Consider the following 27,392-nt stretch of genomic DNA (forward strand, 5'->3'; position numbering starts at 1 on the left):
TCTCTAGGCCAGGAGTTGCTGAACCAGCAGCACACCTTTAATTTTCCTGCAAGTGCAATGGAAGTCAAACCATCGTTAAAACCAATGGAAAAAACTAGAAGCCTGTTCTTGCTTTGTAATGTGCAGGATACTAGACTTGGAGGATGTAGAGAATTCACCAGTGTAATTTTGTATAAGAACCAAAACCTAACTTAGCTCACCATGCAATAATGGGACAAAACAGATGTTCTTTTTTAGGGAAAAGGAAGCCCCAAACAAAACTCTTCTTGAATCTGGCTCTGACAATGTTTCTCTTTATTACTAGGAACAAAAGGAAGCCCAAGTCACCGTATCTTGATTAGAGGCACCACTGAAAGGATTTAACTCTTATGTTACTCTCTTCTTTCTTGGAAAACCTGTTGAATGCTTTCAGGTGTGCAGATTTTGTGTCTGCAGTAAGTTCTTTCAGAAAACAGGATCTCTGCCTAAATGCAAGCCCCTAGATAGATAGGAAAATGGCAAGAGTTTCCATGCCAGGGATAGCTGAAAGCACTGGCAAGCTAAGTGTATCAGAGGCATTTAGGGGTAGAATAAGGTGATGTGGTGAGGCTGGCTGGCTGTCCAGAACTTCCTCGTGCAAACTGATGGATTGCCAGGCATTTGATGCAGTACATACACCATGGAAAATAGTAAATGTTGTCCCCCATTTTGATATTCTGCATAAGTATCAGAACATATAATTCTGAGTTCAGTTCTCTGAGGGAAGACTCAGGATCTTTCTTGGTTTCAGGGTCAAAGAAAGTTTTAGATACTCTATTGTGGGAATAAAAGGCAGCAATGCATTGTCCTGGCTCTAGTTTTTGCCTTTCTTTTTGTAGAGGAAGGGAAAGAGATCTAGTTCTTTAGTCTGTGACCTATAAAGACAGAATACAGTTTGCAGACAGTAGGAAAGAGCTCTTTTAATTGTTCCACATCCCACAAAACAAAATAGACTTGACCTTCAAATACAGTTTTCCATTTACTTTCTCACTCTTCATGAAGTCCAATGGTTTCTGCTTAAACAAGCAATAGCCCGAGTAATTTTAAAAACCCAACAGAAATGTTCCTCATTCAGGTATCTTTCAACCATCCAAACCCAAGAGGAGTGTTCTGAATCCTGTCTGATAGAAGACCCATCATTATGACCATCTGGGCAGTGTTCTCTGAGTGACTTGATTTCAACTCTGACAGACACAGAGCATACAGTATACCAAACACACACACAGGAGTAATACCAAAATGACAGCATGGACTAGACAATACAACACAAAAAATTGAACAAATTATATTAAGACTTTTTTCTTAATGCAGGGTACACATGCTTAGTTAAAAATACAGAACATGAAGAAAAATATAACACTCTATTAGTATACTAGAATCCCTTGAACATAACTGGAAAAAAACTCTCAAATATTCTGTACATTTTTTTCTTTTTACAAAACATTTGAAAATGCCAGTCCAATGAACTGATATAAAAATATCATCTCAGAACATTTTTCCTAAAGCCATGTAAAGGTCTGGTTTATGCAAAAACATACTGTACAACTTGTGTCACTTCAGCATTTCCCCCCTGCCCAGATGAGGTAATTGATCTTAGGTGCAAAATGAGCTGTAGATGCAGTAATGTTTTATCAGTCTTGTTCCTGTAGCTGATCATCAGTTATCTTTCAAAAGCCTTTTAAATTTGGTCAGAGTAGTGTGGCCATTGCTACCCTTTGTAACAAGACTAAAAATAAAAGCCTTTCAAAAGTCCTCTGTCCTCTGCAATGAGTTACGTATTCTATACTCGCTGTACTAGTGCAGTGATTTTCATCTTGTGGTCTTATCTAGACACGGCTGTGAAAACTCTGAAAACCAAACCTGTTGTTCTAAGATAATTGATGTCTTTTGTCTTTAAATCAGCACTGAAGGGTGGCCTTGAGAATAAAAAGGAGTAACCAATGGTGGTACAGGTACTAACAAATTTTTCTTCTGGTACACTTGATTGATTGCAACAGAGAATCAGAGCCTGATTCAATGTTTCTGTATACTGTGAGACAATTAGTAGAACCTGGAATAAACAGTATTATATGCGTGCCAAACTGTGCAATAGAAGAAATGGGTTTAACAGGGACTATTTGGAAATCCAAAATAAACAGCCTATTGCCAAGACCTATTTTAAAAAGATTATTGATTTACCATTCACTTATGTTCTGAATTCTGATATTCATCAAATCAAAGATAGTAACAGCTACTGATAAGGAGCCTGAAGAAACTTCATACATAAACGTGTTTTTTTTGTCCTAAAGGAAAACAGGTATGGTAAAGTAGGTTCCCTGATGGTGTGTATAAATATATGGTACTTCTGATTCCTGAAATGGAGCAGAATGACAAATATGCTCAGTTGTTTTCCCTCTAACCAAGTGCTGTCAAATAGTATACCTACAGGAATTAAATGCAGAGGTTTCTTTATGTGTCTTTGTGATGTTTATCCTATTTTTCTATCCAGCTTCCTGTTTTTAAAGTCACTAGAACTATATTATATATGTAAAGCACTCCCTGTTTTCAAAACAGCTTACAACTCCCAGTTTTGAAAACAGGTTACAGTTTTTCTCCTTTGACTCTTCACAGTACAGTGGTAAGAAAATTTCCCTCCCCAAACTGAAGCAGGAAGGAAAAGTGAATTGCTTATCATAGCAAAGGAAGTTAGTTGGGAACAGTGAGACAGAGACCTCAGAAAGCCATGGTTTAAGGGCACGAGAAGGTCTTCTGTTTATATTAAATAGAAACGCTCCTTTAGTGATGAAGTGGAGTGATGTTGTGACAGTACCATCAAACCTGCTGTATTGTATGGTATTTAATAGGAAACAAAAATGATTTCTGCATACAGAGACAGCTCAGAGCCCAGTGGCACGACAATGGTTTCTCAGTGCTAATCAAAGCTGGGGCTCCTGCGCTACATACAGAGCAGAAAAAGCGTGCTGTTTCTTCCCTGTTTAACTTCTGCAGGTTTGTCTTACTTTGAACCTCATATTCTAACATTATAGGTCTACACTATACTTAGTAGTTTTATATACAAATTGTACTGGATAATTTGATTAATCTCTGATACCTTATCAGTAAGCCTATGCACTATGCTTTTGTGAATAAGATAGCTTCACAAGCTGTTTGTTAAGTTTTTGTTGTTCTTTTTTTTTTTTTTTTTTCCCCTTTTGCCATTGACCAATGACCAGCTTAGCAGCTGTGCCAGACACTCGTGATGCCAAGCAGTATGACAGATTGTACTGTGTGCACTGTTACAGAGCCAGAAGCGTTTCAAATTATTTTTACATTGAAATTCTTGTTGTTTTCACTTAGTGTTTTATATCCTAAATCACTTCAGACCCATGAAATAATTAGCACTGAAAATATTCCCAAATAGCAGAGCAGTGAGCTTTTAGCACCACTTACTGATAAGAAAATGTGATGGAGGCAAAAGGATCTGCCAGAGCCCAGGTGAATTTTTCTTTTCAATATTTCTATTCTGAAAGGACTTGTTGTGACATCTGTCCGAATCTGTGGTTTCTCATCTAAAAATCCTTCTAGTTCAGTCTGCAAATAAGTACTGGCATTTGAAAATGTCTAATGCTCAAAGACTGCTAGGCCTAGACTTGAACTTTCTGCTTTGCAAATGCCATAGACAAAACAGGGCAGAGCAGGGCCTGTTTCTGGCTCCTGTCACAGACACATACAGAGCACACAGCCTTTCCTGATCCACCCAGAGAGGCTCTCCTGTTACTCTAAACACTGCTGCTTACAGGTTTTTCTAAGTTTTATGAGCACCTTTGTAAAAGTGCTGGGGTTTTGTTTTATTGTTAGCTTTTTGTTTGCCTTTTGTTTGTTTGTTTGTTTTCAGATTCTGATTGGAAAAGGTTCTAATTCTAATTTCTAAGGTTCAAAACAGTTCTCAGCTAATATTTATCCCTAATTGCTTGTATTCCTTTTTATCTGTTTGGCAGTGTTTAGGTTTAGACTGAACTGCCTTTACTTTTCTTACAATTGCCTTCTTCTAAAGACAGTCGATGTACAGTACCTCAGGCTAAAGAAATCAAGCTCTTCTACTCTTAATTGCAGAATTGTATCCACTTTACCGATACCATTTTAGTGTCTTTTCTCAACATCTAGCCATTCAATTCACCATTCAGTAGTCACCATCTCAATTATTTGGTGACTATAACTGTACGTGGCTGTCCAGCTAGGAGCCCAGCAGGCCTTTACACAGTATCTTGAATACTTCTCAACTGGAAACCTGTCTCCTGGTGCAGGCTGAGCTTTTATGATAATTGTATTGAATCTACATCATCGTCTGACCATCTCTATAACCAAGGTCTTTTTATTTTCAGTTAACAAGAAATACAGCAAAATACTTTGTTTAATCTTCATCTGCATGTGCTAGTATTTGTACTATGTAATTTCATCCCAGTCAATTGCTTGTCTTTCAGGGCTATCTTTGTGTGTGTCCTGAATCTTCTCTAGCTTAGTGCCACATCAAACCCAGTCTGGTAGCATATCTGCTTCAGTGATTAATGAATATGTTAAATCTATTCAGTTACAAAACTGACACATAAGAAATTCCACTTGCAACCCCCATCCAACTCCCACTTTCTTTTCAGTGTTTCCTTCTCTCCTTTAGCCAGCTGCTCATACACCTCATACTCATGCTGCTAGTTTCCATTTTCTCCATCTCAACTAAGTTTTCCACATGGCAATGTATCAGACGCGTCAGCTCTATGAAATCCCCACTTGCTCGGTTGTGGTAGGCCTGATTCTTATTTTGCATTTAGCCGTGGAAATTCTGCAGACCTAATCCACTCTTTTAACTTGCAGGTTCATTTGTGCTTTTTGTCTTTTTCTTACTTCAATCTGTTTTTTGCAGCCCTGGATTCCAACATTGCAATTTTATAGCATCAAAACAGTTTTTCTTTTCTACTTTAATATGAAGTCTGCAGTAAAACCACATCTGTAGCTGCACTGCACAAACAGGAAGTGTTTAGCACCATGCTGCCAACTTGAGCTGGTGTACTGGGTCTGGCTGGGATGTTAACCCACCACAGCTGGTATCAAAAACTACTTTTCCCTTACAGTTTGAACTTCTCACTGCTCAATAGAAATATCGGATAGAACTTAAAATGTTAAATAGAACTTAACACTAAGAAAATCAAGAGTATAACAGAAAAATAAGATCATATCTTCTTTCCTTATAATATACATCAACTTTTAATAATAAAAATACTTCTATCATGTTTTCAATAAGAATAACATGTACATTTCAATGTAAAACAGTACACAGTGTAAATGCCCTTAGATGCTCTTCTATGCATCTTTAATGTCTACAATGACTACATAAATGTGGGCAAGGATCCTCACCAGGCTGTACAGATTGCTGCAGTTCCACTGAACAGAGCTGATGTAGACAAAGCGAGGATCTTGGTATATGTGTTCTTTTTGCTTTTAGGTGTTCCTACAGTCCTTATTTTGATCATATTAGGTAGATCTTAAGTTGAGAATTCAGTAGAGAAACATCCATTTCTTCTTCAAACAGCAAAGGCCGAGAATAACTCTTGCAAAATTGACCAAAAAATGAGAAAGTGCATTGAAATAATGCTGTGCTCATGTTACTGCAGTACAAAATGGTTACTCTAGTAACAAACCCCTGTATCTGACAGCTGGCTAATGATGGGTTGCCCTAGTTCCCTGCAACAGGTTACTGTAAGTCAGAGGAAATGATTAAAAGAGATTAAACAAAAAATGTTCCTTCCCCAAAATGATTTCAGTCTGTGAGTCACAAAGAAAATACTTTAAAGAATCAGAAACAAGGTTCAGAACAAGCTGCATCCCCAAACTTGTCATAAGCTGTTTTGTGCTGATTTGTAAATTAAAAAATCAAAAGACCTTCATATCCAAATTGAAAGGGTCTGATTTTAATTTAAGATTTGAATTGGTTGGGATGTTAATAAAAGTAATGCAGCTAAAACACAAACAACCTCAGAAATAATAAGAATAATTAAAAAAAAAAAAAAAAAAACCTTTAATCTTGTAGAATACACATCACTGCAAAGCGCTTCTGGATCTGCTAACAATGAACTGTTTTAAATGAGACTGTGGAGAAACAGAGGAATGGTAAATATGTTATACACCTGCCCACTGACACCTGCTACAATTGAAATTTGTTAGGGATGGGTGGTCATATTAAGGCACTCACTCCAAAAGAACACTATTTCTGTCCTGAGACTGCTGACATGTTTCAATTAGTTTCAGCCAGTAATTTGGAAAAAAAATACTGTGCTTAGGATAACACTGACAGAATGGAGAACAATTTTTCAAACAAGAAAAAATAAAGTACATTATATACATGATTCCTTTTTTTTCTTTTAACTTAAAAGCATCCCTAATACATCTTAATAACTGTATTAAAGACTACTTAAATATTGAAAGATTTTAAATAATGTAGACTTCTTTTCAGTAAACTGGGAGTAGCTGTGTAATTGCCAGCATATTGGTCCCATTTTAAACAATATAATTTTTATTTAAATCTTGTATATATAATAACATGATCCAAAACACATATTCCGCTCCACATAAATAAGTATAGTTCTTCTGACTGGTTTTAAAAACTACATCTGTTCAAATAATCAGATTATAAGACTGTATTTTTCCTTTGTAAAGTTTCCTTTAAAATCTTTCACTCCCATCTCTCCCCTTATATACCACTGTATTTCCAGAGCACATAATAGGGCATTAGTAAAAAGAGTTAATCCAAAACCTGAAAGCTACAGTAACATGAAGTAATGGTGAGAAGTATTATGGAATGTATACTCTGCAGCATAGATTGGTTCTCACTTGGCTGAAGTGGAAAATGACTCCAGAAGAAATTCTTTCTGTTCGTATCTCAATAAACCATAGATTGTGCTATTTGTTGTTCCAAAGTGCAGGTCAGTACATTAAAAAGTGGTGTTTGTGAAGCTACTGCTCAAGGCCACTGACCAAAATGAGGCTGGCAATTAAATGGATGCCAGATACAGTACAGGGAGAGAGAGAGGTGTCTTTCTGGATTTTCTTAACCAATCCATACCTTTAAGTCCACAACTTTTAGGTGGCAGCACAAACAAGTCATCGGTAAAACTGCGCTTTCTTGATGCGTAATTGTCATTTTTCCAGGCATCTAGCAAATGGCAGTAACATCCCTTTTAGTTGTGTGGTCTTTGTTTCAAGAATTTCTTTGAGAAGTCAAAGCCATACAAGAATCCCTGTATGTGCTGCAGGAGTTCAAAGGCAGATTCTTGGTGCCTGGATCCAGCACGTTCACCTCTGACTACATCAGAGCACCATCTCTTCCTCTCGTTTCAGCGCCGTCAGCGTTAGTTAGCGTGGGTCCTCAGACAGGGCTGCTTGTTGTTGAATGTTTGAATGATGCCACAACGCAGGTGCCTCTCTTACTTTTATAAATCCCCATCTGTAGGTGGCTGGCACAACCTGTAGAGTCTTTAAGGCAGATTAATAGTACGTTATTAAATGTCATAAGACTGATGACACAAAGTTACTGGCATAGTATACAAGAGTTAGCTTTTCCTTTACCATTCTGCAAGCTTTATAAGTAATCCAATATTAAGAATTCTACTAGTCTTATTCTTAATTGCAAATATAAAAGTGTTACTAGTGATTTAATAACTACATTATTTACCATCATTGTTTAAGTACTATTTGAGACATTCCATCACTCCTTTTTAACTTTATCCCAATTCAGGTCTTCAGCACTCCCTTTCTTTTTCTATTTCTTTTCTTTTAAACCAGTTGGGGTATAATGGGGGATGATGGTTAAACCTAAGTGCATCTTGATTCATATGATTGTTTGTGGTAGTATTTTCTACATTATATTTGAATAAAATCAAGGTAACAGGTCTTTTATAATTTTCCTTTCAAGACTGCTACTATAGAGTTTGACAAATCTTGAAAGATGATACTGAGAATTGAAGTTAATTCACCAGATCTTCCTTTAACTTTGCTCAGTTTTATTTCAAATAAAAGGGGTAATTGCAGACATCCTTCACAGATGATAGAACCCAGTAGGAACATACGTATTTGAGCTTTATTGCCCTGAAATAATCACAGAATCACAGAACCACAGAATTTCTAGGTTGAAAGAGACCTCATGATCATTGAGTCCAACCTCTGACCTAACACTAACAAGTCCTCCACTAAACCATATCCCTAAGCTCTATATCTAAACGTCTTTTAAAGACCTCCAGGGATGGTGACTCCACCACTTCCCTGGGCAGCCCGTTCCAATGCCTAGCAACCCTTTCAGTAAAGAAGTTCTTCCTAACATCCAACCTAAAACTCCTGTGGCGCAACTTTAGCCCCTCGTCCTGTCACCAGGCACGTGGGAGAACAGACCAACCCCCACCTCGCTACAGCCTCCTTTGAAGTACCTGTATTTGCTTGGTATCCAAGCAAATAATCCTGGAATTTGTCATTGTAATCTAGTCTGTATGCCAAAACAGAGAATTGTCTCATTTTTCTTTGTAAAACTGTTAATTTTTAAACATAGCATGTTGTTACAGTCATAAAAATGGAATCTAAGTCATGTAGGTCATTGACAAGGCAAAATAAGCATGCTGATAGAATGCTGATGTGTGACACTGGCAACATGGTAGAAGAGCCAACCCAGACTACTGTTTTATTCCTTTTTGAAATAACAATTACAACCCAACAGAAGGATAAGGTTGTAAATGCCCAATATGTTTCCGTTTAAGGTCTCTGAAAAAATAAATCAAAGGCAGACTGCTACAGTAAGCACCATGACAGTCTCTAAAATTTAAAGTAATTTCCTATAAACATTTTGAGGGGTAGATAGCTCTGTCTGAAGGGATGGCAAAGACTTTACTAGATCTTTTCCGATGCCAATTCCTGCATGCTGGAATGGAACTGTTTTGCTTGCTTCGTGTAAACAATGCCATTAACAAGAGTAGAGGCACAAGAATTTTGGCAGAATTTTGGGTTCTTTGATCACGGGAAGGTCTATGCTACACCGGGCCTGATGGCACTGGATGGGATGCGCCTCTCTTGGAGAGGGGTAAGGATCTTTGGTCAGGAGTTGGCAGGGCTGATAGATAGGGCTTTAAACTAGAGTCGAAGGGGGAAGGGGCTAAAACCAGGCACGCCGGTGAAGACCTAAGGGATGGTACGCTAGAATCAGAGGGGCTGTGTGCCAGTGAGGTCCTTCGGTCAGATCCACAAGGTGCTGAGTGTAAAGAGACGCACCTGAAGTGCTTCTACACAAACGCACGCAGTATGAGGAATAAAATGGATGAGCTAGACGTCCTGGCCCAGTCCCGCAACTACGACATCATCGGCATAAGCGAAACCTGGTGGGATGAGTCCTGTGACTGGGGTGTTGTGATAGATGGTTACAGGCTCTTCAGGAGGGACAGGCAGGGTAGGCGAGGTGGTGGGGTAGCGATGTATGTGAAGCAGGGGCTGGACTGTGTGGAACTTCAGGTTGGCAATGGCAAAGTTGAGAGCCTCTGGGTAAGGATCAAGGGACGAACGAATAAAGGGGATGTCGTTGTGGGAGTCTATTACAGACCGCCTGGCCAGGACGATAGCGCCGATAAATTATTCTTTGCAGAACTAAGAGAGGCCTCGAGATTAACTTCCCTTGTCCTTATGGGGGACTTCAGCTTGCCGGACGTTAACTGGGAGTGCCACATGGCTGACACGAGCAAGTCCAGGAGGTTCATGAAGCACCTAGATGATAACTTCTTGGTGCAGGTGCTAACGGAGCCAACTAGGAAAGGTGCCTTCCTAGACCTGTTGCTAGAAAACAGAGAGGGTCTGGTGGGAGATGTGGTGATTGGTGGCCGCCTTGGTCATAGCGACCATGAAGTGGTTGAGTTCAAAATTTATGGTGACAGAAGGAAAAGTGCCACCAAAACCTCATCCCTAGATATGGGGAAAGCAGACTTCAGGCTGCTCAGGGAACTAGTCAGCAAGGTCCCCTGGGAAACTGCTCTTGAAGGCCTCGATGTCCACCAGTGCTGGTCATTCTTTAAGCGATGCCTCCTAGAAGCACAAGATCAGGCAATTCCTAAATATCGCAAGTCAGGCAGGCGGGGCAGGAGGCCGGCGTGGCTGACCAGGAACATTCTAATGGAGATTAGGCGGAAACAGAGAGTGTTTCGCTACTGGAAGGAGGGCCAGGTGTCATGGAAAGAATACAGGGATGCTGTTCGTGTTTGTAGGGAGAAAGTTTGTGTGGCCAAAGCACACCTAGAGTTGAAGCTGGCTGTGTCTGTGAGAGAAAATAAAAAGGTTTTTTTTAGATATGTGAATGGAAAAAGGAGAACTAAAGAATACGTAGGGCCGCTCCTTGATAGGGAAGGTCTCCTCACAGACAATGACATAGGCAAAGCAGAGACGCTTAACGCCTTCTTTGCCTCTGTCTTCAATGCCGATGATGGGCTTCGGGACCTAGGGTGCCCTGAGCTGGAGGACCGGGACGGTGGGGATGACAAACTCCCAACCGACCCTGAACGTGTGCGGGATTTGCTACTCCACCTGGATCCCTACAAGTCCATGGGTCCAGATGGGATTCATCCCCGGGTGCTGAAAGAGCTGGCGGACATCATCGCGGAACCTCTCTCAATTATTTTTCAACGATCCTGGGAAATTGTAGTGGTCCCAGTAGACTGGAAGCTGGCAAATGTTGTGCTGATTTTCAAGAAGGGTCAGAAAGAAGACCCTAGCAATTACAGGCCTGTCAGTCTCACGTCAGTGCCTGGTAAAATCATGGAGAAGATGGTTCTCGAACTTACTGAGGCGCACCTGGGGGACAAAGCAGTCATTGGTCCCAGCCAGCATGGGTTTGTGAAGGGTAGGTCCTGCCTAACTAACCTGATTTCCTTTTATGATAAGATCACCCGTATGGTGGACCAAGGGAAACCAGCTGATGTGATTTTTTTGGACTTCAGCAAGGCTTTTGACACGGTTTCCCATAGGATCCTACTGGACAAAATGTCCACCATACAGCTAAATAAAAACATCATACGATGGGTGAGCAATTGGCTAACGGGCAGGGCCCAAAGGGTTATGGTAAATGGGGCTGCATCAGGCTGGCGGGCGGTCACCAGTGGGGTCCCTCAAGGCTCCATTTTAGGGCCGGTACTTTTCAATATTTTTATAAACGATCTGGATGTAGGAATAGAAGGTATTTTGAGCAAGTTTGCTGATGACACCAAACTTGGAGGAGTTGTGGACTCAAATGAGGGTGTAAAGGCCTTGCAGAGGGATTTGGATAGGTTGGAGAGCTGGGCGATCACCAACCGCATGAAGTTCAATAAGAGCAAGTGCCGGGTCCTGCAGCACCTGGGACGGGGAAACCCTGGCTGCACGTACAGACTGGGCGATCAGACGCTGGAGAGCAGCCTAGAAGAGAGGGATCTGGGGGTCGTGGTAGACAGCAAGTTGAATATGAGCCAGCAGTGTGCCCTGGCAGCCAGGAGGGCCAACCGTGTCCTGGGGTGCATCAAGCACGGCATCGCTAGTAGGTCAAGGGAGGTGATTGTCCCGCTCTACTCTGCGCTGGTGCGGCCTCACCTCGAGTACTGTGTGCAGTTCTGGGCACCACAGTATAAAAAGGACATGAAACTGTTGGAAAGTGTCCAGAGGAGGGCTACGAAGATGGTGAAAGGCCTGGAGGGGAAGACGTACGAAGAACGGCTGAGGTCACTGGGCCTGTTCAGCCTGGAGAAGAGGAGGCTGAGGGGAGACCTCATCACAGTCTACAACTTCCTCGTAAGGGGGTGTCGAGAGGCAGGAGACCTTTTCTCCATTAACACCAGTGACAGGACCCACGGGAACGGGGTTAAGCTGAGGCAGGGGAAATTTAGGCTTGACGTCAGGAGGGGGTTCTTCACAGAGAGGGTGGTTGCACACTGGAACAGGCTCCCCAGGGAAGTGGTCACTGCACCGAGCCTGTCTGAATTTAAGAAGAGATTGGACTGTGCACTTAGTCACATGGTCTGAACTTTTGGGTAGACCTGTGCGATGTCAAGAGTTGGACTTGATGATCCTTAAGGGTCCCTTCCAACTCAGGATATTCTATGATTCTATGATAAGTTACTCTGATAATTTGTACAAACTGATTCTGTGCAAATATTAATCTAAATCATGGGGATTTGTTATGACCATTGTGTGAAAATGCTGTGGTACACTTTATTAAAGATTATTCTCTTCTCTCCAACATAATGCATTTGGAGCAAATAGGCCAAAAAGATACTTCTCTTAAAAATAAAGATGCTCTTAGAAAGTATCCTGTAAAGAGAGGTGCTGAACATCTCTAGCTCCCATTAGGTGCAGTAGGATTACATATGTATAGTGCTTTCCAAAATTGTCTTCTAGACAAAAGCAGCATACATAACCCTGGGCAATCAGGGTCTGTAGCTTGTTAAGCTACAGAGCACACTTTAGTACAATGAGAAAGAACTTGTTTTTAATTTTTTTTTCTGCTATTGCTACTACGGAGATCTTTGGTTAGAATAGGAGCTCCACAACTAATACAGGAACATAAAACAAGCACTCAGATAACATGCATAATACATAATAACTTACCGGGGCGCACATGGTGGCATTTGGTCCATCACTTTCAGATTCTTGGCAGAGATTTCAACCCTTGGTCCCTAAAGAAAACAGAATTTATGGTACTGACAATGATAAAGCATCTCGTCCTTAGGGGAAAATATTATAATGGGACTATGTTTTCTATTTGAGAATCCATTAACTACCTCTAGAAGATTTGGAATCCACTGGGTACATACATTAGTCATCTGTGTTTACTTAAAAGAAAAAATTAATCCCAAAGCACTTTACAAGCACTGCTGTCTACCACTAGGGAGTTTCTACAGTTTAACACTGATTGAGACTTCCGCTTTTTGTATTTACAGAAATTGTCTTAAACATACTTGATAGTCTCTACTTTCTAACCATCAAGGCACACACTTTAAATAATGTGCATTAAGGCATATATTTTAATTGTTGTAACGGCTCTACATGCAAAAGTTAGTTCATTGTGTCAGAGATGTAAAGCTGTACAGACATTAATAGAAGGTTGGCTATATGAGTTTGTACTGCACAAAATACAGTGCTATAGTGCCATAGGGAAATAAATTGGTGTTTGTGCTATGATATTACAGGAATTAAACTGGTGGCTTGCCACAGACACACATGTCCAAATACTTACTTGCTTTCGCATGATGTCTGTAGCTTGCATGATACACTTGGGCAGAAGTCCATGACTTCGAGCCAGTATGGCTGCTTGCTCCAGGGACACACTCAATGTACTTCTGAACATGGGAACAGGAGAGAGGAAATCAAAGATTGTATTTTAAAATGTACATATAGGTATGTACAGGACACTTACCTGTTAAGTATGTATTTCATTAGCTATCTTTTTTATATTTACAACTTAACTTTTTGAGTTACTAAACTACAATGTAAGCTTAGTCCTGCATTTGCAGTCTCTTTACACTTAGATTCTGCAATTGTGCAGAATCATTACCACAAGGTAACGTTCCATTGCTCTTCTATGTGACGTCATGTAAGGATATTCACAAGCAGATCTTTTCTTTACTCACTTGAAGAACAGTGGTGTGTTTGTACACACCAAGATTGTACAGCTATTTCTGAGCAACTTCACACATTTTCAGTGTGTGATTGAAGGTAATATTGACTGAAAGTTAAATGAAATGAGTTCACTTAATGAATTGCATCAGTTGATGCACTGAAACAAAGATTACGTGTCAAAACTAACTATTAACAGAAGTATTAAAATTCACAACCTACCCTAAAATAAAGATGGCAGTATATTTAGATCCTTATTATATTCACTTAGCATCTACCTTTGTATTGATTTGAACAGAATCATACATATTGCTCAAATCTCTAGAAAAGACAAAAATTTTCATCACAGCATTAACATGTAGGCTTTTTAAATCTCACCTCTGCATTCCAGTGCCACACATAGTAATCTGACAGGCTCCAAGTCGGTAGCAGAGCTCAGAGGATATAGGTAGCAGGCCAGCTCCTGATATGTTACTGCTTGAATATCCTGACTGGGTGGGTTTTGTATTAATGAAAGACTTCATCAGCCTGCAAAGCTCATCCATTGCATTAATGGGACGAATAAGCTAAACAAAGCAACAACAATATCAACACATAAGTGGTACGTTTACTCCTTTAGTTATAAAGATACATACTATTCTTTATCCTGTGTCTCAGCACAGGACCTTAAATCTACACAAGAGTAACTGCTGCACAATGACACCTAGAATGTACATGATCTTTAGAAGTAGAAAAATACAAACGATGACTTAGATTTGGGGCATTTTTTTGCAATTACCACAAATTATGTAGCTTGTTTACAATGCATATTACAATTACGAAGTTTCTGATTTGTCTTCACTGCAGTAGTACTTACTGCTTTACAGGCAGTAAGTCATGTCACCTCTCTCAGTTAGCTTGCCTTTGGATGAGGTGCTGGGAAACACTATTGTCCTGTTGTTTTCTTCTATAATTGTGAACAAAACCTAACTTGTAAACCAAATGTTTGTACATTTTTCTACGTCTGTGGGAGAGAATAATTAATTCATTCTGTCTAACACCTAACCTTATTTAGCAGGGGCAATCAGTGTGATATGGAGTCTTACTAATGCCTAAGCTAAGGATTGTGTTTACTCTAGTTACGCACATTTTCTTCAAACAAAAAAACTGTAGCTATGCTCCAGAGAAATTCACATCGCTTCTTTAGAGCAGGGAACTTTTTAAAAATGATGTTTTGGTTTGTACAGGTCTACTACATGGGTATCCCATGACTGGGGTTTTAAAGACTAGCTCATGAAGAAATAAAACAAATAACAATACCTGATCAATCTTCACTGCCGTAGTATTGGAATCGGTGGGCAAGTTTGATCTCTCTAGATAAAATGTCCTGCAAAAAGGCGAGCAAGGACTACGTTAGTGATTCTAATTTCAAGTATGTATATGTGTACTGTCTAGTACAAAACGTCTGAGAAGACTATGATAGAAGTCTTGTACTTCAAGCTCTGCCTTCTTATTGAAGCATTTTGATTGCAGAAATTTAAACGATCTGTACTGAAATACTCCAAAAATCCTTTCTTATATAATGCTAGTCCTGCACACAATTCTGAAGTCAAATTAGATGGGAATTTCATCCTGTACAGTGCACTACCTCAGATTAAGCTTAACTGTGGGAAGATAATTAACGGGTTTCTCACAAAATGAGGATCTCCTCATTTGTACAAGAATCCTATTTGGACAGGAAATCATCAAGATTGGGATCTCTTTTTCATGAGTTTTAATGTCTTTAGCAAGGAGCACTCTTTTCAATGTCTTTTAAAGGAAAAGAGAAGTGTAAAATACCTGAGTTTACGGTAGTATTGCTGCACTTTTTCAAGAGAGAGACCATTAATTTGCTGGGGAAGTTCTTCCAGAGGTGAACCAGCTGGTTGTAATTGCCCCTCCATACTCTCCAGAGCTGAAAAAGAAAACATTTTGGTAAGATATTATTATGTTAAATGCAAATGTAGAATGTTATTAGTTTTCTTTTTATTTATTTATTTATCTCTACATCATCTCACTGCTCTGCACATGACTGTTAGATCATGTCGACGTTAATTCTGTTACTGCATAAATTTAATGAATGTCCTAGTATAAGAATGTAGTAGTATAAAGGTGAGCTTCACAGAAAGCAGTTCTGTCTAACAATAATTATAGCCCATTCAAAGACCCTTGATGGATATTTTGGTGTGAATGTTTGCTATCTAGTCAATATTCCTTCATTTCCATCTCACATAATTATGCCATGGCGTATGCTTTTGAAAGGGCTTGTTTGTACCCAGGGAACATCTCTTGATACTGTACTAGATCAGACTGTCCATATAGCCCTATATGTCTTTGTGACACGAAGCTTTGCAGGAAGGCATTAAAAAGCCCCAAGCAGGCATATCTTGTTCTCATGACTGTGTCTTATTCTAATCTCCATCAATCCTCAGATCTTCCCAGAACACAACTATCTGCTTCTTAAATATGTCTGTATTTTTCAGCTGTATTATGTTAAGAGTTTCATGGTCGTTCTTTATTTTGGATCTTTTAATCTCATCTGTTAGCTTATTTTTCTCAAGAAAGCTTTTTATAGATACCTTTTGTAAATAGCACCGTGTGTAGTTTCAAGCTTCCCCCATTTTGAAACCGAGAAGGCAGTTTGGAGAAGTAGTAGCTGTCAAGATAAAAGATAACCTTCAAGGACTGACGACTTCCTTCGATGTGGTAGAAGACATGAGTATCTGCAGAAATAAAGATAAAAACACTTACTGTATTACCACAGCAGGCCAAATCTGAAACTATTGCTGCCCGAGTTTGTTAGATAATCTGATGACATTTCACATCTCTGCCATTAGATGAATATGGGAGAACCTTTACTGAGAGAAAACAGGTTCTGAAAGATTATCCTTAAAAGATGCAGCTAGCATGATGCTTGATGCCAATACAATAAATGTGGTTAACAATTCCCATCTTATTTTATGGCATCTCATAGTCAGTAAACATGGGGAGAGATCTGGCAAGGTGGGACAGAGTACACAAGAGCTGTAGAGGGACAGTCCTTCTACCTTTTGTAGAATGGTGACTTACAAATATCTGTCAGGAACTGTTCATCATCTGTCTTATCTCCCTACATGTGAAATCACGTCAGGTACACTGGCACAGACCTAAATGCCAGAACATGCCACAGGCATCCCATGGTATCAAAATCCTTGCTTTTATGTTGTGTGCTTGCAGAGGAAGCTGAAGGAATGCAACAGTGCTTCAGAGAGGTTGCTGAGTACTCTCCGGGTTTGATGTGGTCTGTTAGATTTATAATTATGGAAAATGTAGCCTATAAAATAAACAAGATAAAAGACCTCCAAAGAAACTGAGAATACTCACTTGCTACAAGACTTTCATCCATTTGCTTGAAATAGAAGGCAACTTTGTCCAGTTCAGTCAGAGTGACCTGGATGTCTTCCAGCATGGTACGCTCCTCCTTCTGTGGGGCAAAGAACCAGATACAAATAAGTCACCATCTGCCAGAAGGAAATCAATAGCAGGACAGTATTGTTGTTACTGGTGTGATTTGCTTCAGGAGACCTAGAGCAGAACACAAAGCTTTCCACTAACTCCACCCCCCCAAGGTAACTACTGATGGCTCATTAACTTTGTGATACAAGCTTAGCTACCTTTTGCTTGGATGTCACTTGATATGATTCACAGAGAGTAGAGAGGTTGAAGCACTGAATAATTTTGAAGATGTCTCTTTTTCCAATCTTTACCCCATATCTACAAATGTGAAGAGCCTATCAGTTACTGTGAAATAAATGTTCTTACATTCCGTGCAATGTGAAAGAAGAGTTGTTCCACACGTTCAATACATGATGTTTTAAAAGTCAAAAAAAAAAAAAAAAAAAAGACCTTCTCCTCCTTCAACATGGTGCCTTTAGCTTAGGCTCAGATCACTGCACCACAGAATTGTGTGAGAGATACACTTCAGTCCATCTATTCTATAACAACAGTCACCATGTGAACAAAAGTCTAGAGTTTCTTGTTTGGAACTCTGAATACTCAGAACTTTTACCTACTTGTTGAAATGTGTGATTTCACCAGAAGAGGGCAGGCCACACATGCTTCAACAGCAGCTGAGGAACTAAATGCAGCAACATCACTCCAAATATAAAAGCAGTTTGCTTCTGACAGTGCTCTAGTGTGACAGCCACAGTTGCTGCAATGAGAGCCTCAACATGCTGCTTGAACAAAGGGCTCTGGCTGGGTTGTGAGTGGCAGAGCAGCACACATATAAATGTGAACAGACCCAAGGGTGTCACAACTCTTCAACTTACCACAGTGGGGGAGAGCAGAGACTGGTAATTCAGTAAAACACCAGTGGCTGCTATCTGTTCCAGCCATTTTCTGCTGGCATCTCTGCTGCTCTCTTCATATTCCCCGTTGTTGTTGTATCGATAGTTGAGAGCAGCCAGTAACTGCTCTGAGAAGGTGCAAATAGCAGCCACAAGAGATTGGCAGAAGATGGAATCACGCCTCAGCTGTAGCTCAGTATCTGCAAGAGAAGAGGAGAGATGCACAAAGTCATGAGAATACTCACTGCTATTGTAGTATGTGTGTGCATAACATTTGACTTCTGCTATAGCTTTGCACAGACATAACAGATAACCTCTTCTTGCTGCGTGCCCTGGCTGTAGAGATAAAGACAGCATCAATGGGAAAAATTTGCTGAAAATTTTCCAGGCCACTTGACTCTTTATTTTACTCTGCCATCTGCTTGCTCATTCTTCTGACTGGGAAGAGCTGTAACTCCTTAGTGCCATATCTGGACTGATTCCCTTCTTTTTATGTTTACAGAAGCAAGAGAATTCATGAAAGAGGATCTCTGCCATTACTTCTCTCCTGGGCTATTAGAGATTCATCTGCCCCTCATCCATCTGTATTTCATGGGCTTCCCATATGCTTAATGCATTAACTGGGCCTGCCAGTAGGTTACCAACTGGTTTATGTTTCCTGGGAGAATTTCCCGTGTTAACTTTGCTTCCAGTCAGGCTGCCAGGCAGCCACACGCTGGTCTAAGCAACCTCGTCATACTTAAGGGGATTGTAGGCCAAAGAGGAACATGAATAAGTGAAGAGCTACTTTCCAGGCTCCTCCAACAGGCACTGCAGTGTTCCCAAGAGAAAGAAGCTGAAGACATCATTCAGAGGCTTTGAAGATCTGGATTATTTTTATGGAGCACTGACCACAATAGACTGACCAATAAAGTCTAGGCCCTGGGCCCTGTCTTCAACTGAAGGGCAACCACTCCCTTCCAGCAGTACGAACTGAACTTATAAAGTAAGGTAAAAAGAGCTTAGAACTGCCCTCAGGGTTAGCGAATCCCTGCTGCCCTAAAGCTGGCATAGCCAGTTCAGTGCCATCTGCTCCCCCATTCTTTCCAGAGGATACCGGTGAAATCACTGAGGGCATGGGGCATAGGTAAACACTTATGGACTCACTATAGCTGTTGTCATTACAAGCAGCCTTTATGGACACTAGACTGACACTGCAGGCTGGTTTTGACAGACTCACAGACCAGGACTGGCAGGAGCACAGAGGTGATTTAGAGCCGTGCTGATCTAACATTTTCATTCTATGAAAACATGAGAATCAAGCTGTCACAGTGAAATGACGACAGCCTATTGCAGTTATTTATTACCTAATTTTCAAACAAAAATACACCACACAGATATTTCAATTATAAAAAGACAGCACATTCACTCCTGGGAACAGCCTGTCACTTGATCTGTGAGTACAACGTTTTGTGCATGTTAACAGATTAATGGTGTCTACCCACAGTGGTTTTAGGAGCTGCCTGCACATTTAGGTTCTTCGTATCCTCCTGGCTGTAATTTCAGTATACACAGTCCCAAATCCCTAACATGCCTGCTCTGTTTAGAAAGATGTCAGTGTCCATGGTCTCACAGACAGTTGTGCAATAGGTCTCATTTTTGCTGCATGTTCTCACCACAGCAGGAAACAGTAAAAGCCATCTGGGAATGCGGGTTGTACAAAAGAAAAAAGGAAGACAGAAAAACAGTGCTTGTGCAAAATCAATGGCAAGCCAGGTGACACAGCAGCCTACACTGTAACTGAAGCAATGTAAATTGAAGAACAGATGTCAGATGCATGAAAAGGCCGCCAAAGATGCAGAACACAAGAAATGTTTGCATAAAATGTCAGGACTAAAGCTAAATGCAAAGGAAATACTACTTAGATGTATGCACATGCATTCACAAAATGTTCTGGTGGGACCATGTATATACAATGTATTGCAACAAAATGATACCCCTTACCTGTGCATTTTAACAAGGCCAAAAGCAGCTGATTCTTCCCATCTAAAACAGTGAAGAAAAGGAAGGCGCAAGTCAACATGATACCAAGGTAGATTTGATTATATTTAATTAACAGTGTCTTCATCTCCTGCACGGTTATTTCTATGTACTATAGTAGTCCTTTCACAGATGTTTTAATGACAGAAAGACAAACAAAGTGTAAATCAAAGAATTTTACAAGCTAAATGCTCCATTAACTACCAGGAAATATTGGAAACAAATTGTGTGGATGAATCCTGGAGGAGGTGACTGCTGCCCAGTGCTTTGCACTGAGTGTAAACATCGGATTCAGCTATCCTCTTCCAGTTCAACCAGGTTTAGGACTATTTTCCCTGTTCTTCTTTAGAGCCCAGTACAGTGTTGTTACAAATTAATATAAAATGATAAATGGAACTGCTAGACTCGATTAGATCAGGGCTATCTGATACCAAACTTTTCCCCATTTACTGACCTTCCACATGTTTTTGTATGATTTCAACAAGGTTCTTGATGCGCAATGGAAGGTTCCATGGATCTTCTTGAATGCTGGCTTGAATATTATTCCGGCACCTCACTGTGGTTTCTTCCTTCTGCTTAAATTCTTAAAAAAAAAAAAAAATGCAGTTTGTTGGGCATTGAGGAAATGCTATATAGCTGAGAGTGGCTTTTGATTTTGAGTATCAGTAGCAATAACTGTCAATGAAAGAGGTTCTTAAGTAGATTTAATGCAGATGGGGAAAAATAAAGACTACTCCTATAATCTAATCATCAGCAGTCTCCCAGCATTGTTTACAGGACTGTGAACTAAAAGGTGTGTACCTGAGTGATGTGCAAGCTGAAGCGAGCTCTGTACTACTCACATATCACGGAATTACCTTCTGTTTTCTGTAACTCATATTTGATATACTGGCTTGCATAGTGTATCTAAAGTTTGGGGCTGTGCAGAATCAGATCAGCTTTTTGGCTGCAGCATTCACATCCCATAATACTAATGAGAAGTTATGAAATATTCTGCTTCCTTTCACCTGATGTCAGCTAATTATTTAATTACAGAACAGGGGATCTATTTTTCATGACTTTGCTATGTAGCTAAGCCAAAGAGCCCATTGTTGGCAATAAAATGTGTAAGCAGACAGAAACACAGTGCCAAATAACTGCTCATGAACAGAACTGGGACAGCATTCAAATCTACATTTGTCACTGAAAGGCATCTATGGTAGCTGTTGAAGAGACACTTTGGTCCAGGTATTCCAGATGTAAGCAGGGCTTGTCTGTTCCTTAGTGTGATGAATGCGCAATCATCAGTTAACTTGAGTTAACCTAAAGACTCTCCCAGTGCAATTAATCTAGTTGTAATAAATGAAGCTCCATTTAAGCAAAATAAAATGAAGGAAGTGAACACAGGGTGTCTGTTATTTCCTCATTTTATTCCAACAGTGCATGGAAAGACTAACAGATAATCAATGTAAGTGTAAATGTGTTTGTAAAGATAAGTTCATGTAAAACAACTTCATAGAAACTAAAAAGAAAAGAAGAAAGAAACTCTACTTTAGTTTGCCACTGTAACTTAAAAACAGAGTTTGTGAAAGGTTGGGAAGCCCATGACTACAGCACCTGAAGTATATTAGAATAGTAGGAAGCAGTTCACATTTCAAGTGGGAAAGGAAATGCAGCAAATGTTCAGAAACTAAAGCCTTGTGTATTTCAGTGAGAGAAGAAACCACATCGTGGGCCTCAAAAACATAAAGACAAAAGTCTCATCATACGCCCTGAGGAGAAGAAAACAGGGTATCATTTGTTTGCTCTCTATGGGAATCAGTTTTCAAAATAAGTGTCATGCGATGATGAATTTACTCCATTACCCATCTGTGAAGAAAAGCAGAATTAAGCAAACTCAGGCAGAAACTTTTGGTGCCTCAGATGTACAGGGGACAGCCTCTCATCAGCTTCTCAGTGTTAGTTTACCTTATATCTGACATATCTCTACCTTGTACCTTTTGAGATACATCTCTGTGTTCATATCAAAGGATGAATCTGGAGACTTGTGAAAGAGCTGTAAGGATTCAGTAGCATATAACAGAAAAGTGTTTTGTTTGTTTTAGTTGGAATTCATGTAAAAATGACCCTTTAAAGATGCAAAATTTCTGTGGCCAGACATGGCACTTGCCATTAGAGTCACAGAATATCCCAAGTTGGAAGGGACCCACAAGGATCACCAAGCCCTTCTCATAACATAAAACTGGATAGATTCACAGTTAATAACTCTGTGTGGCCATATGGCATGTGTACATTCATGCTAATCCCTTAAGTCTTAGAAAAGTGCATTACTAAACATATTCAACCTTTTTCTTTACCTTGCAAACTGTGGTCCATTGGAAAGTGCTTGGTTTCTTCAAAGGCCTTAGTTATTGCTGATCCTTTTAGAAGTGCATTGATTGCATCAACCTACAGTAGGAATATTTTCAGTCAGCGTTAGAATGGCTTGTGGAAGAAAATCTGAACAGAACTCTTCTGGAAAAATGCTGAAGTCATTACACTATTTGTATTTTGGAGTAATTTCTCCTTCATTAACAAATAGCATTAAGGCTCTATAACCCTGAACCTCAAGAGCCCCACACTGAATGTTAACAATCGGCACAAACAATGATCTACATGCTGATGAGATAAAAACAATACAAAAAGTTCCTCTGGTGCTATACATCTATAAAGACATCTGTTGGCTAAGCTTTGAGGGCTCTCCTGAGATCTGTAAACATGATTCATCAAGATTATGCAAAGTATTAGAATTTTGCTCATCTTTTCCCTTCTCCATCAAAGATTTCTTCTCTTTAATCTAATGCTTCATACAAGTCAGTTCAACCTTGCTTACATAACTCAAGGCAACATGAATGCTGACTAATTTCTTCATCAATCTGTCATACAATGTGTTTTCTTACACTGTACTTCGAAATCTTCATAGTGTTTTTTTTTCCCTCATAATATGATTACATTAAACAATCAGATACTTCCAATTTCTTGTGTTGGCATTGATAAAAAGAAAACAATGCTGTGTAATACTTTATGTACCTGGTTAAAAAGGTGTTCCAGGCAGCCGTGAAGTTTATCTTGTTTGTCTAAAGGAATCCTCATATCACTGGGAAGCTCATCTCCTAAGAAAAGAAAGATGAAAAACTTTTAACTGTCTTACTAACATAATCTGTGATGAGACCACAGGTGATACAAGCGCAACTTCATACTAGAGTGGGTAAAAAATGATTGCTGCTTTCTCTCTTATTCTTAAATCAAAATACTCAGGATTTTTCACACAACAAAAACGTTTAATAGCTCTTCCATCTTCCAAATTTACTTTGGTTCTTTAGAAAAAGAACAAATCTCTATCTTTTCATAGTCTTATGATTTGTTCTGATGAAACCACATTTGCAATTTAAACATGCAAGTGCTTATAGTCAGCAAAAACTTGTCACCTCTGCTAAGGAGTCTGGAATGTTACCTGTGCATATACTCACCTGATCCCATCTCATCACTGCCCAGGTAAGAGCTATTACTCCGTACACTGGTGTATGACAACACTGAATCACGGTTACTGTTACATTCACTGGAAAAAAAAGCAAAGGTGATTGAAAAAAAACTGTCCTTACACCCAGTCTATGATACATGTATACCATCATCATGTTTTTATTAACACTGCAATAATCCCCATGACAAATTCTCTTATGTGCACACAAAAGAAAGCCTAATTACTTGCAGAACAACCATTAAGCAAGGCCTCACAGGCTGGCATCGTAAAAGGATATCTTTCTCCATTTGTGGTGACCACTCAATGCTTAATATTGTCTGGATCCTATAAATAATGAAAATACATTTCCTGCCATGACCTCATTTGGGCTGCATCATTAAACTTTTTCTAGGAGCACAGAGTAGGGGAGAAATAATTAAACTATGAGTTCAATGAACTCAGCAGTCATTACCAGTTCTTAGGATACCACAGCATCCAGATCCAGCATAAACTGAAGCTGCAGTAGCACAGATATTGAAGTTGAGACAGACATTTAAGGGATCTATACCATTGGAAAATCAGGCATAGCAGATCCTAAAACTGCTTTGGGAAGCCAAACAGTCACTTCAACTGTCTTCACGCCAATGCTGGCTGATGCATACATAGAAAATTGTAGCATGAATCTCTCTAATGTTCAGTTTACACTAACAACAACGTATAAAAGTTATTAAAAAGGCAATAGATGTCAGTCTGTGCCACCTCCACTTAAATTACACACTTTTAAAATACATTTTATTCCCCCTTGAATAACAATTACTTGCAATATATGCTTAATTGCCTGTCTAATAAAGATAAGACAGAATAATCTTTCTCATCTTACATTTATGTGTATAATTCTGAAGCAAGTGACAGATCCACATACGGTGTTTTTGATACCACTTTGTTACTCAGAATAGATTAGCTGCAATTATAGAAACCATTTAAACTACACAGTGTTCACAAATGGGATTCCTATTAACAATGAAAGAAATACTTCACGTTTCAATAAAGCAGCTTCAGACCACATGTGTGAATTTAAATCTAGCACAATGAATAGATAGCACAGATCTCAACATTTTAACTGCTGGTTGTGGTCCTTTACTGACTGGATATTTGCTGTCCTTAGAGATGTTCAATATCCAACTGCACAAGGCCCTGTGCAACCAATCTTTGTCCTTTTCTGAGAGAGAGACTGGACCATGTGGGCTCCAGATGTCCCTTCCAGTGTAAACTATCCTGATTCTGTCATTTCTTCATCCTGATGACTGTAATATATTAACATTTGCAGCAGTACAAAAAAACACTGGGTGAAGAGTCATGCCTGTAGCAGCATGAAAGTTTCAAAGGTGCATCGTTCATTCAGGCTATTCTAATCCTCCTAACTCACTATAAAGTCTTTTTACTCCTTTGTGTAGGGAAAGCCCTTTGGCCTTACTATAAATGTCAAAATGGCCTATTAGAGATATAAAATTGCAATGGTCAGACATGATTGCAACTTGTTCCATTTCTTGAGAAGTTAAGTTTTCAAATGTTTCCTCCCAGGAAAGACAGACTTGGAGTGTGTGAGATTTTCTTCAGTAGCAAATATTCCAGGAGAAGCAGTAGTCAATAATGTCTCAAAAACAAGATTTAGAGACACCTGAATAAACATTTGCCTTTGTGGTTTCAAAGGGACATTAAAAATAAAAATAAAAAATGAATGCCCATTTCTGTTTCTCAGTGGCTTAATCTTCTGGGAAAATTTTTTGCAGAATTGAATGGGAAAAAAAAACCTTACAATAGCAGCTATTATAAGACCGAACAGTCTGCAAACCCTGCTGAACTTCTGTAGTTCACAGTTACATGGTATAAAAGGGAAAGTCATATTAGACCTATTTATTTTATTTTATTTTATTTTATTTTATTTTATTTTATTTTATTTTATATTCTAAAAGTGTTGGTATTTTGGCAGTTTGGCATGGTATTTGGCATTTTGCCACAAGAAAAGTTTTTTTGTTGCATTATGTCCTCTTGGTAGTAAATGTAGTGAAATAACTATAGCAAGTGTGAATACTTTGCTAAGTAAATAAATTTTACTACAGGATTACTGACTGACTGGAAACTAACATTATTTCATATATTCAAACTCTTGAAGACTAGTTCTAATCTTTTAGTAGGTTAGGGTGTTATTTTCAAGGGACTAAGGTAGCTGAATGTCTGATTATCTGGTGAACATATGGTGGTCACTCAGGAGAAGTGTGGATGGCACCAGGGATGACACTGGATGTCTATCTGGAAAACCTCAACCAAGAGTTCCAGGATCTGTGAAAAGCCAATGAGGATATATTGAAACTTGTTCTGAGGGTCATCAGATCAGCAGAAATCTAGCATCTGCTGAAGATGTCAGGTCTTCTGGGTTTTGGTGTTTTCTCTCTGCTGCTCACTGTGATTTCAAGCCTTATGTGAGCAGCACATTTCAGCACCAGGCAAAACTCAGCTCAGAGAGAGAATATTAGATGTACTTAAAGAAATCAAGTGCAGCAGCCTCTTACTTATGTGCATCTCTGCTTACATAATTAAGAGAATATAAAATTCCTAGGAAGCTCTGAGGACACGATGTCTTGCTAGAGAACCATCGAGAAAGGCACCACACTTGTGCATGTGTACCACACTTTGGAAACTGCAGATTGATACCTGCCTGTTTTATTCATGCAAGATGTACTTTCTGGTGTAAACAGTGGATAATATGCTCTAGGAAAATAATCCTGATCTATCAATTTGTCATTTACTACTACAACATTGAGAGAAAATAAGAGAAACAGAGATGAGGAAAAGAACCGCAAGTACTACAGCATAACTTTAGCAAGAGTTCATGTTACAAGTGTGTTGGTTTGAGTAGAAAAACAGAAAGCCCTCGTGCTTGTTGAATCCAGACGTGTATTAGAACTTCAAGACATTATTTTAGTATGGTAAAAGTGACACATCTTTCTTCAGACTAACCTGTATGAGTCTCTGAAACTCATTGTGTCATGTCCTGAGTCTTCCTGGTCCTCCTCTGAAACTTTGAAACAGACCTTCTTGATGCCACCATGTTCAGCTTTGTCAGGATCACTCTCTTCTGTTCCCAGGGAAGGTGGAGATGTCTCCTCAGTGGATGGTGGCTCACAGGCACCACCTTCTGTAGGTTCTGTTATGGTGGACAGAAGTCTGCAGAAGGAAAACATTTGGTTCTCAGGGACCGGTAAACAGCCTCACAAATGACTAATCCTGGAATTCAGCTACGTGAAATCAGAGGCAACATTGCCAGTATTTGTACCTGGACTACAGCTATGTAAAAGTGTGAGATCTGAGAGGGGTTTGTTGAAATCTGTTAATCTCAGTTCACAAAAACTCCACTTTCTGCAGATAACTCTACCTCCATAAGGTACAATTTAATTATTCTAACAATGGCAAGGGCTCTATTTCATATTCAACAGTCTACACTTTTCCCATCTCAGGCACTGGGTTTCTCCTCTGGGGCACTGCCTCAGCTCACAGACTCTCCCCAACAGCTATTGTTCTTTCTGAAGTAAGTTTGAGCCAAGGCACCACCACATGCTTTCTGGTCAGCTGAAGTTTTCATGCACAATGGGCTTTTTTTTCTTTTGTCAGTGAGAAGGCTGGAAACAGCTGTGGCCTCATCCCACATCAATCACCCCTGCAGCACCTGCTAGCAAAACCCTTCCAGTTATGCCCAAGACACAGACTTGAAAAGGGGAAAGGAAAACATAGGTGCCAAGGAGAAAGCTGATAAAAATCACAACTTTTGTTTAGTCTGCCTTAGGACAAGCAAAACTGCCAGGCTAGGCACTCTGTCCGTTCGGAGTTCCAAAACGACT

General features: G+C 39.6%; 1 protein-coding gene and 1 long non-coding RNA gene across 3 annotated transcripts in view; one reads left to right on the forward strand and one right to left on the reverse strand.

Moving 5' to 3' along the window:
* Positions 1 to 19,972, forward strand: part of LOC309884524 — a 55,895-nt gene extending 35,923 nt beyond the window's left edge. The window contains exon 3 of the long non-coding RNA XR_014318638.1: positions 18,502 to 19,972. This is a non-coding gene — a long non-coding RNA (uncharacterized lncRNA). The remainder of the gene's footprint in view (positions 1 to 18,501) is intronic.
* The window catches only part of PREX1 (phosphatidylinositol-3,4,5-trisphosphate dependent Rac exchange factor 1), a 179,812-nt gene continuing 153,340 nt past the window's right edge, over positions 921 to 27,392 (reverse strand). For both annotated transcript variants that reach the window (XM_082773578.1, XM_082773577.1), the window contains exons 26-40: positions 26,515 to 26,721; positions 23,507 to 23,595; positions 23,067 to 23,149; positions 22,355 to 22,445; positions 20,473 to 20,601; positions 19,983 to 20,024; positions 17,982 to 18,199; positions 17,035 to 17,134; positions 16,251 to 16,394; positions 15,472 to 15,586; positions 14,953 to 15,019; positions 14,032 to 14,219; positions 13,274 to 13,376; positions 12,646 to 12,713; positions 921 to 7,518 (exon numbers count right to left, since the gene is read on the reverse strand). In XM_082773578.1, coding sequence (XP_082629704.1) covers positions 7,476 to 7,518; positions 12,646 to 12,713; positions 13,274 to 13,376; positions 14,032 to 14,219; positions 14,953 to 15,019; positions 15,472 to 15,586; positions 16,251 to 16,394; positions 17,035 to 17,134; positions 17,982 to 18,199; positions 19,983 to 20,024; positions 20,473 to 20,601; positions 22,355 to 22,445; positions 23,067 to 23,149; positions 23,507 to 23,595; positions 26,515 to 26,721 — 1,687 coding nt within the window. In that variant the 3' untranslated portion in view covers positions 921 to 7,475. The remainder of the gene's footprint in view (positions 7,519 to 12,645; positions 12,714 to 13,273; positions 13,377 to 14,031; positions 14,220 to 14,952; positions 15,020 to 15,471; positions 15,587 to 16,250; positions 16,395 to 17,034; positions 17,135 to 17,981; positions 18,200 to 19,982; positions 20,025 to 20,472; positions 20,602 to 22,354; positions 22,446 to 23,066; positions 23,150 to 23,506; positions 23,596 to 26,514; positions 26,722 to 27,392) is intronic.

This window comes from Aythya marila (genome assembly GCF_965140915.1).
Source record: "Aythya marila genome assembly, chromosome: 16".
NCBI classification, from domain to species: Eukaryota; Metazoa; Chordata; class Aves; order Anseriformes; family Anatidae; genus Aythya; species Aythya marila.